Source organism: Penicillium griseofulvum (genome assembly GCF_001561935.1).
Source record: "Penicillium griseofulvum strain PG3 chromosome Unknown contig_6, whole genome shotgun sequence".
NCBI classification, from domain to species: domain Eukaryota; kingdom Fungi; phylum Ascomycota; class Eurotiomycetes; order Eurotiales; family Aspergillaceae; genus Penicillium; species Penicillium griseofulvum.
Window position 1 is genome coordinate 1,828,111 of NW_024467419.1, and position 14,833 is coordinate 1,842,943.

General features: G+C 46.8%; 4 protein-coding genes across 4 annotated transcripts; 3 read left to right on the forward strand and 1 right to left on the reverse strand.

Annotated features, from left to right (window-relative positions):
- Positions 1-4,111: 4,111 nt before the first annotated feature.
- Positions 4,112-4,929, reverse strand: PGRI_077760 (DUF202 domain-containing protein; the record flags this gene model as incomplete). Its single annotated transcript, XM_040795490.1, has 3 exons — positions 4,112-4,204; positions 4,264-4,547; positions 4,599-4,929. 3 exons carry the CDS (start codon positions 4,927-4,929, stop codon positions 4,112-4,114), a joined length of 708 nt encoding a protein of 235 aa, XP_040653167.1.
- Positions 4,930-6,281: 1,352 nt separating this feature from the next.
- Positions 6,282-8,834, forward strand: PGRI_077770 (GcvT family protein; the record flags this gene model as incomplete). Its single annotated transcript, XM_040795491.1, has 1 exon — positions 6,282-8,834. The coding sequence occupies one exon, from the start codon at positions 6,282-6,284 to the stop codon at positions 8,832-8,834; it is 2,553 nt and encodes an 850-aa protein (XP_040653168.1).
- A 687-nt stretch (positions 8,835-9,521) lies between these two features.
- Positions 9,522-11,746, forward strand: sit1 (putative siderochrome-iron transporter Sit1; the record flags this gene model as incomplete). Its single annotated transcript, XM_040795492.1, has 9 exons — positions 9,522-9,761; positions 9,835-9,918; positions 9,975-10,115; positions 10,164-10,268; positions 10,328-10,747; positions 10,804-10,861; positions 10,912-11,193; positions 11,249-11,308; positions 11,370-11,746. The coding sequence occupies 9 exons, from the start codon at positions 9,522-9,524 to the stop codon at positions 11,744-11,746; spliced, it is 1,767 nt and encodes a 588-aa protein (XP_040653169.1).
- Positions 11,747-12,608: 862 nt separating this feature from the next.
- On the forward strand, positions 12,609-13,667 carry PGRI_077790 (uncharacterized protein; the record flags this gene model as incomplete). The annotated part of the gene is made up of 1 exon (XM_040795493.1): positions 12,609-13,667. The coding sequence occupies one exon, from the start codon at positions 12,609-12,611 to the stop codon at positions 13,665-13,667; it is 1,059 nt and encodes a 352-aa protein (XP_040653170.1).
- Positions 13,668-14,833: the final 1,166 nt, after the last annotated feature.

Sequence of the window (14,833 nt, forward strand, 5' to 3'; positions counted from 1 at the left end):
TCGCGTTGCATTTGACGCTGGGGTACTCCGTTGAAACTATCCTAGTACTCTTTACTCGTGGACCCATGGACGAAGGGCTGAGTTACTAAGCTTGTTGGTCTATCCATATCGTGCATAACTTATGCCGTAGTCACGTACAACTAGAGTTAAGTATTATCTGGCCTCACATGATTTGTTCTCTAGAACTTCGGTAATGGACAGCTACTCCTAGTCCGTAAAGATCTGTATGTTTGTGACATTATATGTTTGAATGATGCAAAATCTACAGTGTGTGAGATTCTGTCGCTTGGGTTATGGATCGCGGAATAACTACGTTCTATTCTCACTCTACGAATGAGTTGCGGATAATTCCTCACTTGGAAGTGTGTTTCTCGTTCTCTGATCTAGGGCATGTCGATATCATCCAATTGTAAACCTTTCCTCACATTGCATCGGTATGTCGATCATCGTCACTTGTGGCAAGGCCCTACTACTGTTGGATGCTGGTAGCGCATTTCCTCTTCCACAAGGCACGACCAGCAGGCACAGTACTACATCCAGTAGGCTCGGTGATGCTCAAGTTGAGGTTGCTGCGAGGCATCGAAGTCATACAGACTAATGATGAGGGCTGGATGGTAGGATAGTCTGCTCCGAAGGAGGATCATTCATCACAGCGTTCGTACCACGCTTTTTCTTATCCTTGCCCCAGCGGGCAACTGGGTAGGGGTTCTTAGGGTCAAGGGCCTGTTATATCAAACGATTGGTATTAGTATGTCCACCCGTTGTGAAAGTATACGGTAGAGTGCTCACCGAGCTTTGAGCCGCTTGTAAGGCTGCGGCAAAGTTGGTGAGGTCTTCATAGAGATAGTGACAATCAACGACCGAGTGGCCGTCTATTTCGCAGTGCTTGCACCAGACCTATGATAAGTCAGTCTGTATCCGTGTAACCTTGAGGTGTTGTAGTTGAGAGATGTGATGCAGGTAAGGAGTATGGCATCGCACGAAACGATGTCTGCTCACACAAAACATCACATCGACGAGAAGTTCTTAAGAGGCTACAACATGGAGTGTGCCGATTGTGGGGGGTTCTTCTTGGCGGCAGACTTGGCTAATAATAACAGTTAGTTGGTGTGTCCTCAAAATACTGGTTGGAGCAACAGGCATGGAGGGAGTTCCTCTATCCTGACTTGGGTGGCTGAATCTAACAGGACATACCCTTCTTATTGGCCTTGTTGCCCTTGGTGCCCCGGCGGGCTCATTTCTTGGACTGTACCAATGATGCCCCGAATCAATAAAGTGCCTTTGAAGGATATCAAGAATGTCAGGTATCATCTTACCGGGGCAGGGGCAGTGGCAGCGCGCACGGCCATGCCGATACGCCTCAACCAATTTCAGTTCACCTCCGAGTGGCCACGATGGTGGCACTGGGTGCAGAAAAGCTACATCATCCGTTAGTATATGTTCGCACGATATATCGATACGTGCTAGGTTTTGGAGTATCATAGGCCTGGAAAGCCTATCGCATTTGGAAGATCGAGAGAGGAAGGCATCGCAGCCATCCTTTTGCACTTACTGGGGGATCAGATGGAGGCCTTGCATCAGCCATAATGGTAGAGGAATAGAACCTGTAACAGGATCGGACCATGCCAACGTGATGCAAAGATCCTATGCCCAGGAACGAAAAAGGGACGAGACGGTTTAGGCCAGTTGGTTGTATGATCGAGAAGGCACCATAATGGTGGGAAGATGTGGAATTTACACAGCGATCAAGATCAGCAAGATATTCACTTACATGAACGTGGTTAGGCTGAGCCATAATGTATGATCGGTGATAGAGAGATGTGATGGAGAGATGAAAGTTGAATAGTTGAAAGGATTGAGAGATATGGAAGAAGGGAAGAAGAAGAAGAGAGAAGGCGATCATTTATGAAGGGAGAAAAAGATAGAGGGGGGTGAGAGCAAAAGAGGATTGGAGAGCCTATTGACTTGAGATTCTTCTCTTTTCTCATTCACTGCTCTCTCACTTGTGAATCATAAGTATCTAATCTGCGAGCTACATCTTCAAAGTCACTTATATCATTCTGCTCTTAAATGGATGATCGATACAGGGTGATTCCTAATGTTAAGTGTTTCTGATTTTATTGCTAGAGTCCTAATAGCTCGAGGATATACCTTCTTAATGATAAGATAATCCTTTGTCTTATGCCACCGTTGTCAATCCTTGTAATTGGTATCTAATTGAATGCAGCGCTTTTAAGGCTCTACTCTGCTTGTCGGAATAGGGTAGCCCAGAATGCGCGGCACCAAAGCCAGTAACTACGATGCTGCTCGAGGTAGACGGCGAGCACCTGGGTTTCAGCTGGATTGAGCTCAGCGTTATCGAAGGCTTCCACCATATAAGTTAACCCTCTGCGTATCGTATGAACCCCAAATAGTGTATTAAACATACTGTTGTTTTGGGCCCTCTTTGCCTTTCCCCATGGTAAAACACGGTAGGCAGCCTGAGTAGTGGGTGCCTAATATATCAAAAAACGTATATTAGTAGATTGTTCAGTCATCGAATGCATGGTAGGTAGGAGTCTCACCGAACCCTGGGTCCGGTACCCAGTGTCAATGCCATTTTCTGCACCGAAGGTAGTTAAGTCATCAAAAAGACGATGACATTGGACAACGTCATGTCCATTAATCTCGCAATGTCTGCAGTACAACTATGATATGTTAGTTCATATTTATATATCCTTGGTATTTCTGGTGTTGTGTTGGGAGATGATGATGGCTTGATAAGGAGTTGGGGGTTAGAAATTTATATCCCGTACAAAGATAATTCTTAAGCACAATCCGTTCTTTAGAGATAGGGTAGGGTCTTGGCCAGAGAAAGATTTATGACGCGGGAGAGCATGATCCAACAATTCTCGGGGGGTGGGGGGCATGGTAATCGAGAAATTGCTATGATGGTGGGAATGTGCGTATTGGGACTTGGAGGGTACGAGGTATCATGACCCATCTTTGATTGGGATGTAGCGACCAACGAGATGGTTTCACTTACAAGGGGATGGATGGGATCAGCCATGGTTGATGGTGGTAAATGATGAGATTTGAGTAGTCAAAGGATAAAAATGATAAATGATGACTCTGTAGGAGATGATGTGAGGATAAAATGATGAATAGAGTAAATGGAAGAGAGGGATGGATGGAAGGTGGGAGTTGAAGGAGGTGAGAGTAAAACAAGGCCCTCTTGTCAAAAATTGGGTTGGTCTATTTCTATCCAATTTCAATTACTACTCCCTCACTTCATATTAATCTTCATATTTTCATGGACTTCACGTATCCCTCTCTTTGGAACCTGCCAGTATGATTCGTTTCCAGCAACCCTATTGCTCGCCTTCATTCACTACCTATCTTTAGAGCTGCGTCTACCAGGGACCTTTATACTAGCTTGCCATGGCGATGGATCTACTAAGAGTAACTTCTAATGCAAGTTCATATGTCATCAAGCATATAAGATTGAAATTAAAAAGACTGGCGTTTTCACTAATTAAATGCTCAATTTCCCACCCAATATGAGTCTCATAGCAATCCATATAATGACTGCGTTTAACGGGCTCATTCTTGGGCTACCATGTTGGCTCACTGAATGATGTGACGATATCATTTAAAGAGCGAGGTCATGAACTCCCCAGAACGCCTACTTTGCATGGTCTTATTCGATTGATTTTACGAAAAATGGTAGCTTCGTTGTCCGTCTCTGCTACTCGAGTAAAAAAAAAGATCGACTCTCACAGAAACGGGCATTGGAGTGGAATATTAGCAATATGCCTGGGTCTCTACTGTGCGAGACCCGTCTGATGTTTATTAGAGGATCTGCTCCATGCAATTGCGAGACATGCGGCCACTACGGAAATATGGTATACCCATTTAGGGGAGGCTTTCCATTGAAGGAAATAAGCCGAGTAGAACAGAGAATGAGACCTCCCTCTAAGATAAACACTATTGATAGTCAATGGAGGTCAAAGATATATCGACCATACAATGAAATTATAATTATCTATACTAAGAGAGTCATTCCGAGTGAACTTTTGTTTCGCTGTGTAAATGCAGATATCGCTAGGTTGCCAAAGTCATGGGCGAAATTTCACGACCGTAATATTCGATTATAAAGTGAACTGGGGCTCAAATCGGTCTCGACTAAGATAATAACAGTAAGAACCAAGGTTGCCACAATGACCTGAGCGCAGGGAGTTAGTTAGGATTCAGAGGCCAACCATCGTCTGGAGTAGAACTTACAGCAAACAGTAGAATTCCCACCGAGTTTAACTCCCATCCTCCAGCATACACTTTCCCGCGGGCAATAGCATTTTGTTGTCGCCAGAATCGGAACGCACCTATTAAGGCGACAACAATAGCCACAGCATGACAGGCAACCGAGAGCGGGATAGCGACTTCGTAAAACGACAGATGATCGAATTTTGTCAACGACTGTTGTAGACGGAAAAGTTGCGCAACGAGCACCCCTTGCATGGCGATAACGGTGGACGTGCGGATATACGCAAGGAACGTTCTTTCCAAAGCTTTGATTGCGTCAATTACATTGCTAACAACGTGGCCACAGTATAACGTACCAAAATAATCCCGATTGCTCTTCTGCGGCACGGTCAGAATAACATTTCGACCCCAGAACCGACAAATCCGGCCCCAAAGGCCCTTGCGGGGTGCGCGTGAGCGCCGGGAATCGGCTCGAGACGGAGTGCGACGTGTGGGCATGTGTTGCTCATCGCCAGACGAAGCCGACGCGGTCGAATAATCTAGCTCATTGTCTTCTTGGGTTTGGATCGAATGGAGCTCCAATGCCTCTCGGTCGTCATTGTGGGTGCGAGCGGATGTCGGGCGGGAGTCGGTCACGATTGCATTGGGAGGGTCCTCGGGGACAGGGGGTTTGCCAGGCTTGGTCATGATGAATGATGGAAGCACAATGCAAATGCTCGCATGGCTGTTTCGAAGTTGTGAAGTTTGAAAAGTCCAAAAGACAGGGATTCTTTCTTGTTACGTTCCCCACGGCTCGGCTCTAGCCGAACATGAATTTGGCCCCGCATAGAGTCTGGGGTTTACATCTTTACATGTCAATGTCATATAAAAGTTTATAGAATAAGCAATTGATACTATAGATCTATATAGATCTTAGATCTGAGACTATATATACCTTATTTTCTTACTCAACGCCTCCATTGAAAATACCCCTGCAGCCGTTCTCACATTGACCAATCAGAGGCCGTAAAAGAGCGATTGCACCATTTTCGTTCATGATGTTGAAATGTGCTGCCAATGGCAATGCTTTACCAAACGTTGTTTCGTTCGATCATCTAACATATTAACTACAAGTAGCTAGCTCAAATCTAAACATGCAGATGTGGGAAACCCCTGAAGCTCAGATATTGTTGCTCAATTCCAACCTGTTTTGACATGCTCCATACTCAATGTGTCATTTAAGAATGAGGACCGCAATAATGACAAGCTCAAATATACTCATAAGACTGTGACTGTACACGAGTTAATCAGTATATACTTATCATTGAAGCCTGTTCCCAGGTCTTGCTATGATGTTTTTGAATCAGCCATTTACTCATCATATTTTATAGCGATGTTAGCACACCAACTGTGAGCATTGAGATAAATTCCCCTAGTAGCTGTTGATTCAATTATGGGAATGTATTTATATCTGGCTGTTCATTCGAACTTTGTTCAAAGCAGTTACGGATGTTTCTGATTTTCCGCTCCGGTATCTCCTCTTAAAACATGTATCACTTCCAAGCAAGGACAACCTCACGCACTGTCTATAGCTTTGTTGACTGGGTTACTACACGTATAAAATGTGGATAATACTATGAATCCAATTCCGACTTTTCTGGCAAAACTATGATACTTTTTATACTAAAATTAGAACCCATGGCCCAAAAAGGAAATGTAATCCCTTTGTCATAAAGCAAGTAAGTGCCAGGTTAAGCTGGTTATGATCTGAGGTTATCTATTATCTATACGTGGAGCCAAGAATATACTCCGATCCCTCCGAAATGGCGCCCGTGTTACTGCCAGTCTCGGCTTTACATTCCCGGAACCCGTGCGGGGTGTAATATCTTTATCTTTAGCTTCACGATACACTATACAATTATCCCACGCCTCTGCGGGGTGCGGGGGGGAAGTGTACGAGAATGTCACACATTGTACGAATCATCAAGTATGCGAATATACAAATAGAACGAATGCCTGCCTCTCTCTAGCGGGCGTATCATATTAACTATCACATAATAATGTCCCTTACACAACGCGTTGTCATCATTGGAGCTGGTATCGTGGGTACCAACCTCGCCGACGAGCTGGTCTCCCGAGGATGGAATAATATCACTGTTGTCGAGCAGGGTCCGTTACATATGCCGGGCGGATCGACGTCACACGCCCCCGGACTTGTATTTCAGACAAGTCCCTCCAAGACAATGACACATTTCGCACGATACACAGTCGAGAAGTTCCTATCGATTGAGAAGGACGGGCACAAATGCTTCAACCAAGTCGGCGGCCTCGAAGTTGCAACCACCCCCGCACGACTGCAAGATCTAAAGCGGAAACATGGATACGCATCGTCATGGGGGATCGAGGCCCGGCTAGTGAGCGCCGAGGAGTGCTTCAAGATGTATCCTCATCTGAACAACGATATGGTGCTGGGAGGTCTTCATATCCCCAGTGATGGCCTTGCACTAGCAGCGCGAGCTACACAGCTGCTCATTGAACGGACAAGCAGGGCCGGTGTTCGTTATCTGGGCCATACTCCTGTAACTGGGATTGAGCGGGACGGGCGCCGTGTCACTGGAGTCACTACTCCAAGTGGCACCGTCCCGGCGGATATTGTTGTCTCTTGCGCTGGGTTCTGGGGTGTTGAATTGGGTGCAATGGTCGATGTGGAAATTCCATTGCTTCCGCTGGCGCATCAGTATGCAAAGACCACGGCAGTGCCCGCTCTCGCTGGCCGAGATATCAACAGCTTACCAAATGGATTGAATGCCACCCTCCCAATTCTCCGACATCAAGACAAGGGTCTTTACTACCGTGAACATGGTGGACAGTATGGTATTGGATACTACGGACACCGTCCAATGCCCGTCGTTGCATCATCACTAGGACTCACACCCAAAGATGTTGATGAACAAAATATGCCCTCTCGCCTCAATTTCACAACCGAAGACTTCGACCCAGCTTGGAAAGAGTCCCAAAATCTGCTCCCTGCCCTTCAGGATACGGAGATCGCAGATGGCTTCAATGGCATCTTTTCCTTCACACCCGACGGCGGTCCAATCCTCGGCCAACCCTCCCACCTCGACGGCTTCTACGTAGCCGAGGCTGTATGGGTTACACACTCAGCAGGCGTTGCCCGAGCTCTAGCACAGATTCTCACAACCGGCCGATCAGAGATCGACGTGTCTGAATGCGAGCTATCTCGTTTTGAAGAAGTCCAACTCAGTCGAGACTATGTGACCGAGACCGGGAAGCAGAATTTCGTCGAAATATATGACATTATCCATCCGCTTCAGCAGCGGGTATCGCCCCGCAATTTGCGTGTTAGTCCATTTTACTCCCGCCAGCTGGAGCTGGGGGCTTTCTTCTTGGAGACTGGGGGCTGGGAGCGACCGTGGTGGTATGAGGCAAACAAAGATCTCGTAAAGTCTCTTCCACCATCATGGCAGCCTGTTGATCGGGATCCCTGGTCAGCCCAGCTTCATTCGCCTATCACTGCTGCCGAGGCTTGGAAGACGCGGAATGCGGTTGCTATTTTTGATATGACTGCTTTCCATCGGTTTGAAGTGTGCGGTCCTGGAGCAATCGATCTGCTCCAACGGCTGACTACAAGTGATATCACCACCAAGCCAGGGACCGTTACTTATACTCTCTTCTTGAATGATCACGGTGGTATTCGGGGTGACATCTTTGTACTACGACTCGACGATGATGTGTTCCAAATCGGAGCGAACACTGCAACAGATCTGGCATATCTTACCAGAGAAGCTCGAGTCCAGGAGCGGAGCACCCCCGGGAAATGGATTCAAGTCCGCGATATCACAGGGAGTACATGTTGCATCGGGCTCTGGGGCCCTCGGGCCCGGGATGTCATCGCTGGAATTAGCACAGTCGACATTTTTAACAAGGGACTTCCCTATTTCAGTCTCAAGAAAACAGTTCTGGCGGGTATCCCAGTTACAATGATCCGAAAGTCCTACGTCGGCGAACTAGGTTGGGAAATCCAAACCAGCGCCGAGTATGGCCAACGTCTATGGGACACGATCTGGCATGCTGGAAAGCTGCACGGACTTATTGCTGGAGGCCGCAGTGCGTTCAACTCAATGCGCCTTGAGAAGGGATACCGGACCTACGGCGTGGATATGACGACAGAGCACAATCCGTTCGAAGCTGGCGTTGCCTATGCTGTGGATGCAAATAAGAAAGATGACTTCGTCGGCAAAGCCGCCCTTCGACGTCTTTCTAGCCAAGTACCTTCGCGACGACTACGAGCTTTGACCGTTGATGATGGTCGGTCGATGATTCTTGGCAAAGAGCCCGTGTTTTACAATGGAAAAGCGGCCGGCTATGTAACCACCGCTGCATTTGGGTACACTATTCGCCAACCAATTGCTTATGCCTGGCTTCCTGGGAATGTGAGTGAAGGTGAGACAGTGGAGATCGAGTATTTCGGGAAGCGCATCAAGGCGACTGTCCAGGTAGAGTCGCTTTATGATCCCGAGATGAACCGTCTCAACCAGGATAGCTTGTCTTCAGCGACTGGGCCACGAGCTTCCTTCAGGTCACGACTTTGATAGAAATACATGCCCCCCAAAACATATGGGTACTAAGGTTGCTTCAGTCTCCAGATAATATAACGAAACAGACGGGTATCGTAGGAAAATACACAAATAGTACATGTTGAAGGGGAAAGTAGGTTTTCTCTCAGGCAATACGCCGGACTTGGGGTGGTATTTTTAGTATGAGACTTGTATCGGTGTATGCGGGCCCGAGGGCCCCGGAACTGAACACGGGCTGAAAAAGGTTGCGCTCAGTGCGGAGTACCTCGTATAGAGGACTTTTTCGACCCAGCTAATGATCAATTGTCTTTTCCCTTATTACCTTTCGCTAATATGTAGTTCTGAGAACATCGAAGGTTCTGCCCTCAAGTACAGACACTTGGTCATTACACCGGAACAGGATGAGAAAATGGAAAAACACAGCTATGGGCAAGTCTAGAGCAGGATCCAAGTCAAATAATAACTCCGAGCCGTGGCTAGATGTGAGTGGGGGCTCTTCTAAGCTGTGCGAGTGGCTGTTTTCTTAGACAAACGCCTCTAGCGCGCCTCGGCGCTCTGGTTGGGCCCATCAGCCCATCAGATAAGATTAAGTGAGCGGTTTTATCTCAAACTTTTTTCATCTGCTTGGCAATCAGATTTTCTTTTCCTTTTCTTTCGTGTTCTTCTCAACCGTGATCTGAGATTTCATTCTACATAATCATCATGTCGCTCGTTAAGGAGATCAACGTTGATCCCAATGGCGGAGATTCGAAGAACCCCCACAACGAAGCTGGCCCACTGGACGAGCCTGTGAATCTGCTAGGTCAAGGCAGTCCGGGTGTTCGTCGTATCGAAATTATTACATCGCATTTCCGATTGATCGATCGGGTCTGTCTGTTTTTCGCTATCTTTCTGATCGCCTATGTATACGGCTTGGATGGCACTGTTCGTTATACATATCAGGTACGTATCTCCCGCAGTTCTGACGTCAAGACGTGCTGATGAGAGAGTATACTAACATATCATGTTTCGATAGCCGTATGCTACCCAGAGCTATGGTAAGCACAGTCTTCTTGCAACTATCAATGTTCTCCGAGCCGTCATCGCTGCTGCTGCACAGGTATGGATACCCCAGACACCAATAATTTAGTACAGCGGCTAACTTTCCCTTAACAGCCTACTGCGGCAAAGGTTGCAGACGTATTCGGCAGAGTGGAGCTCATTCTCGTCTCGATCCTCTTTTATACCGTGGGCACTATTGTGGAAGCAACCGCAAAGAGTATGGAAGGTTTCGCTGCGGGGGCTGTTATCTATCAGGTGCGATATGCACCCAGGGACTCTTGTTCTGCATCTAATACTGTCTAGATCGGATACACCAGTATTATGCTTCTGGTTGAAGTCCTAGTCGCCGATGTTACTTCTAGCCGATCTCGTCTCCTTTTCTCATATGTTCCGGCCTTGCCATTTATCGTGAGTGTTGCATATACTTTCACCCAGTTGCAACATATTAACATGCTCGAACTATCTAGATAAACACTTGGATTAGCGGTAACTTGACTACTGCCGTCCTCAAAGTCACCACATGGCAATGGGGAATCGGCATGTTTGCTATCATCTATCCCGCATGTGCTCTCCCTCTTATTGCAGTCCTTTTCGTCGTTCAGCGACGCGCGAAGAAGTCTGGGTCACTGGAATCTTACAAGAGCTCTCTTCAGATCATGGGAAAAAGTCAACTAGCTATAGAACTATTCTGGCATCTGGACATCGTCGGCAACATTCTGCTAATTGCCATGCTGGCGTGTATTCTTGTTCCGTTCACTCTCGCTGGAGGTGTCACTCAGCAGTGGAAGACAGCAAAGGTTATTGCGCCACTTGTCATTGGCGTTTTGCTGATCCCGGTCTGGATTTTCTGGGAGAAAACCTGTAAACACCCGATGCTGCCATTCAATGTAAGTCAAATCATTGAAGCGGTATTCATGATTTTTACTGACTCTTTCGACTCTAGCTTCTCAAGGACCGTGCTGTCTGGGGTGCCCTTGGAATCCCTGTCATGCTCAACACCGGTAAGCCTTTCAGAGTACCATCCACGCTCAAGTGTTAACATTTCTTTTAGCGTGGTATCTGCAAGGTGATTTCTTATACACCGTGCTATACGTTAGCTTCGACGAATCAGTTCTCAGTGCGACTCGGATCACATCTCTCTACAGTTTTGTTTCGGTTATCACCGGTGTTATTCTGGGCCTCATCGTCATGAAGGTGCGCCAATTGAAGCCCTTCATCGTCGCCGGAACCCTCCTCTTCATGGTTGCGTTCGGAATCCTCATCTATTTCCGAGGTGGCGTTTCGGACTCCAGTCATTCCGGTGTCATCGGTGCGCAAATTCTGTTAGGTATTGGTGAGTTATCGAATGCCCTCTATCCTTCATTGAACATATCTGACAAAAGTCCCAGCTGGTGGAATGTTCCCCTACCCAGCCCAAGCCAGCATCCAGGTTGCGTCTAAGCATGAACGTTAGTATTCCCGGACGAACTCTGTCCCAAGCAAACAATGCATGGACTAACAACCCAATAGATCTCGCCGTTATAACTGGTATCTATCTGGCCGCCTACAACATCGGTAGCGCACTAGGAAACACAATCTCCGGCGCGATCTGGAACCAAGTGTTGCCCTCCGAACTAAATCATAGGATTGGCAACCAAACCCTGGCTGCCTATGTCTACGCCAAGCCTCTTGATTTTGCCGACGCCTACCCTGTTGGTACACCTGACCGAGACAATGCCATTCTCGCCTATCAGAAGACGCAGCGTCTACTGTGTATCACGGGTATCTGCTTGACAGTCCCCTTGATTGCCTTCGCTCTTGTTATTCGTAACCCCACACTCACGAAAGAGCAGAGTCTTGCCAAGGCGGAAGAGGAGAGCAGTGATTCTGATTTTTCTCCTCGGTGAAAAATACGCTATGTGCAATCTAATCTCGCTTAGCATATCTTGCAGAAGCGTATGTCTTACTTTGTTAGCTTAATGTTTCTGCGAAAGATCGTGGGAGTCAAGAGATCTCAATTGGTTCCCATTTCATGTATTATTCTGTTTCAATATATGGCTGTGCTGTCCTGGGTCCTCGTGACATTGAAGCTGTTAAGATTAGTCTGGAGTATCATGTATATCTCCTATCAATTTTAGTTGTTCGCACTCCTTATACCCCGCCTTCATTCTAGACCACAATATATATGTCAGTCGACCAGAGCATGTAGAACATATGCGCATATGACACCAAAGGGAAAGGATCACCAACTCACAACTCAACCTTGCTGATCAATGATTCACCTCAAATCACCTCAATCCTGAAACTGCTCCTGATCACGGGAAGTCGGTTCCGAAGAATTCATCCGATAATCCGAGAGCCGGCTGAAACATACATGGTATCTTTGCTGCTGATCACCCTTGCAGTCCAATAAAGAACTCCATCGACCCATCTTCGGCGTTAATGAACAGCGACAAAGACCGAACGGAGCGGCTTATACAGAGTCCGACACCAATTTTGGGAAAATCTCCGCATTGAAACCAATTCTATGCACGTAAAGATGTTAGGAATTGACCCACTTGGATGCAGTCGAGGGGTCAAAACTTGAAAGAAAAAAAAAAAAAGGCGGGATGATCTTGTTTTGACAGAAGTCCTAATATATTTAAAGTGAGAATCACGCCATCTGACTCCAGAATATAGTCATCTCTTCTCACGTTCATTGCCTTACAACAAGTTAAGGTTAATTATCATTCCGCCTCTAAATTGTATATCAAGCCCAGAAAAGCCACCATGTCTATCACTGAAAATAATAATCAACCACACCGAGTCCTCCTCGTCAGTGTACCCCGCACTGCCTCGAATCTTCTCCTGAAGATTCTCAACGTCTCCAACCAACCAAAAGTTCTCACCAACCCAAAAAGCGGCTACTTCTTCTATGATGCCTTCATGACAGCCGGCCGGGACGGTCGCTTGGACAAGCCGATAGAAGAATGGTCAACTGCAGCAAAGAACGAGACTAAAACCGCTTTCCAACGAGGTTTCGACGAACTAGAAGAATATTCCACCCGAGCACGCGCCGAGAACAAGATAATGTTCGCCAAAGAACATGCCTTCTGGTTCATCAACCCAGGCTTCTTCGCAGGCACCGACGGCGCCGAAGACCCAGAGCACATGAAAGAGTTTAGCGTATCCATGCCAGAACGCTACGGACCCTCGAAGACATTCTCAGCCAACAACAAAACTGTGTTGCCGGATGAGTACCTGCGCACCTGGCAGATAGCCTTCATCATCCGTCACCCGGCCCTCGCTTGGGCATCCATGTACCGAGCTATGCTCAAATTGTCTAAAGTTGGATTCATTGAGGATGATGACATTAAGGGTGCATCGATCGCGAATCTGACCATGAAATGGTCGCGGAAATTGTACGATTGGTGTCTTGAGCAGCCCGGGAACTCTGTTGCGCCTTTGGTCATCGATGCAAATGATCTCATCCATAACCCCAGTGCTGTGGTGAAGTTTTGCGAGAATACTGGTCTAGACACCGCATCTTTGCAGTTTGAGTGGAGTGGCTCTGAGAAGAAGTCTGAAAACTGGGCGCCTGAGAAGTCGAACATGGGTAATCCTCATCAGGAGAATTTGCATAAGACTGCTGCTTCTATCATGTTGTCGACTTTGGAGGACTCGACTGGTGTTGTTAAGGATAAGGCTCCTGCATTAGTTGATATTGATGCGGAGGTTGCTAAGTGGCGTGTCGAGTTCGGGGATGAGGCTGCTGAGATGCTTGAGAAGGCTACCCGGGATTCCATGCCGGATTATGAGTATCTGAAGGCCAAAAGGGTTATTGTCTAAATCCGCTTGTGATTTATTCTTTACTTGGGAGTTTCGGATGTATATTCGCTTCTTTAGAGTACAATTAAGACATATGGTTACACTTTGATTCTGACCAGGAGAAACCTTTCCGTAATGACCTGCAAAACAGCACACTAACTGGCAAATAAAGTAGTAAACTAGCAAACGAAGATTTCACAGTCTGAACTAGTACACAGCGTAGCAAACGGCAGGGTTTATATCACAACTACTCCGTATAGTAAGCGACTCACCAGCCCTCCAATCTTTTCTTTCTCTTGGAGCAACAACCACATCCACCTTCTAGTCAAAGATGGCGTCCAAAATCTTATACGCCAAGTCTATTTAGCGAATTAGCGCTCTGCTATTGCTATTAGCCCTCGTATGCGCCCTATTCAAGCCGTGAACTGAGAAACGGCAAGTCGCGCTTCAGGTCATAGGGGGTGGCGCTTAAGGTTGCCCAGTCGAGGGGGTCATGGTTCTTGCGGAAGTCATGGGCGCCTATCGGCCCGCCGTTGGTTCGGTTCTGTACAGGGGTAGATGTTTCGGAGACGCTAGATGGTGATAATGTAAAAAGGCATCAGACGATTGCCAGCCTTCGGACTATCCTGATACTTCTTAGTACCCACAGTTTTCCTCCAAAATATTCGGGTATTGGATGTGATAATCCATGCTGGTGTCGATAATATTGGATGTGGCCGGTTCGAACAAGTGCCCTGGTTGCTTGGTAATTGTGCCCATAGGCCGTAGCCCCAGCATGCGCGTCGTTAGTTTTCTGACTCGGATTCGGCATCAGAATATGTGGCGTGCTACTGAAAAGACAGCACAAGGCCGCTTATACGATCAACTATTCTCATACTAGTAATTCAGATATTTCATATTCTCTATCGTTGTGAGATAAAGCATTTAGGTATCAAATCACTCCTACATTGAGGTCTGAACCCTGGTGGCTAAACAGCTTCGTACATATAATGATGATGATATACAGCGAATTATCAAAGTGAACATCGCCGAAGAACTTCAACACCTCTATACATAATAGACGTAAAAGTCCCTTATCAAAGACTCTTTGAATACATCAACCTAGGCTTTATTAGGCCGCCTGACACTGAGAGCGTAGACATCGGACTTTATAATATTCCTTATTCTTTTGGCTGTTCCCCCGAAAT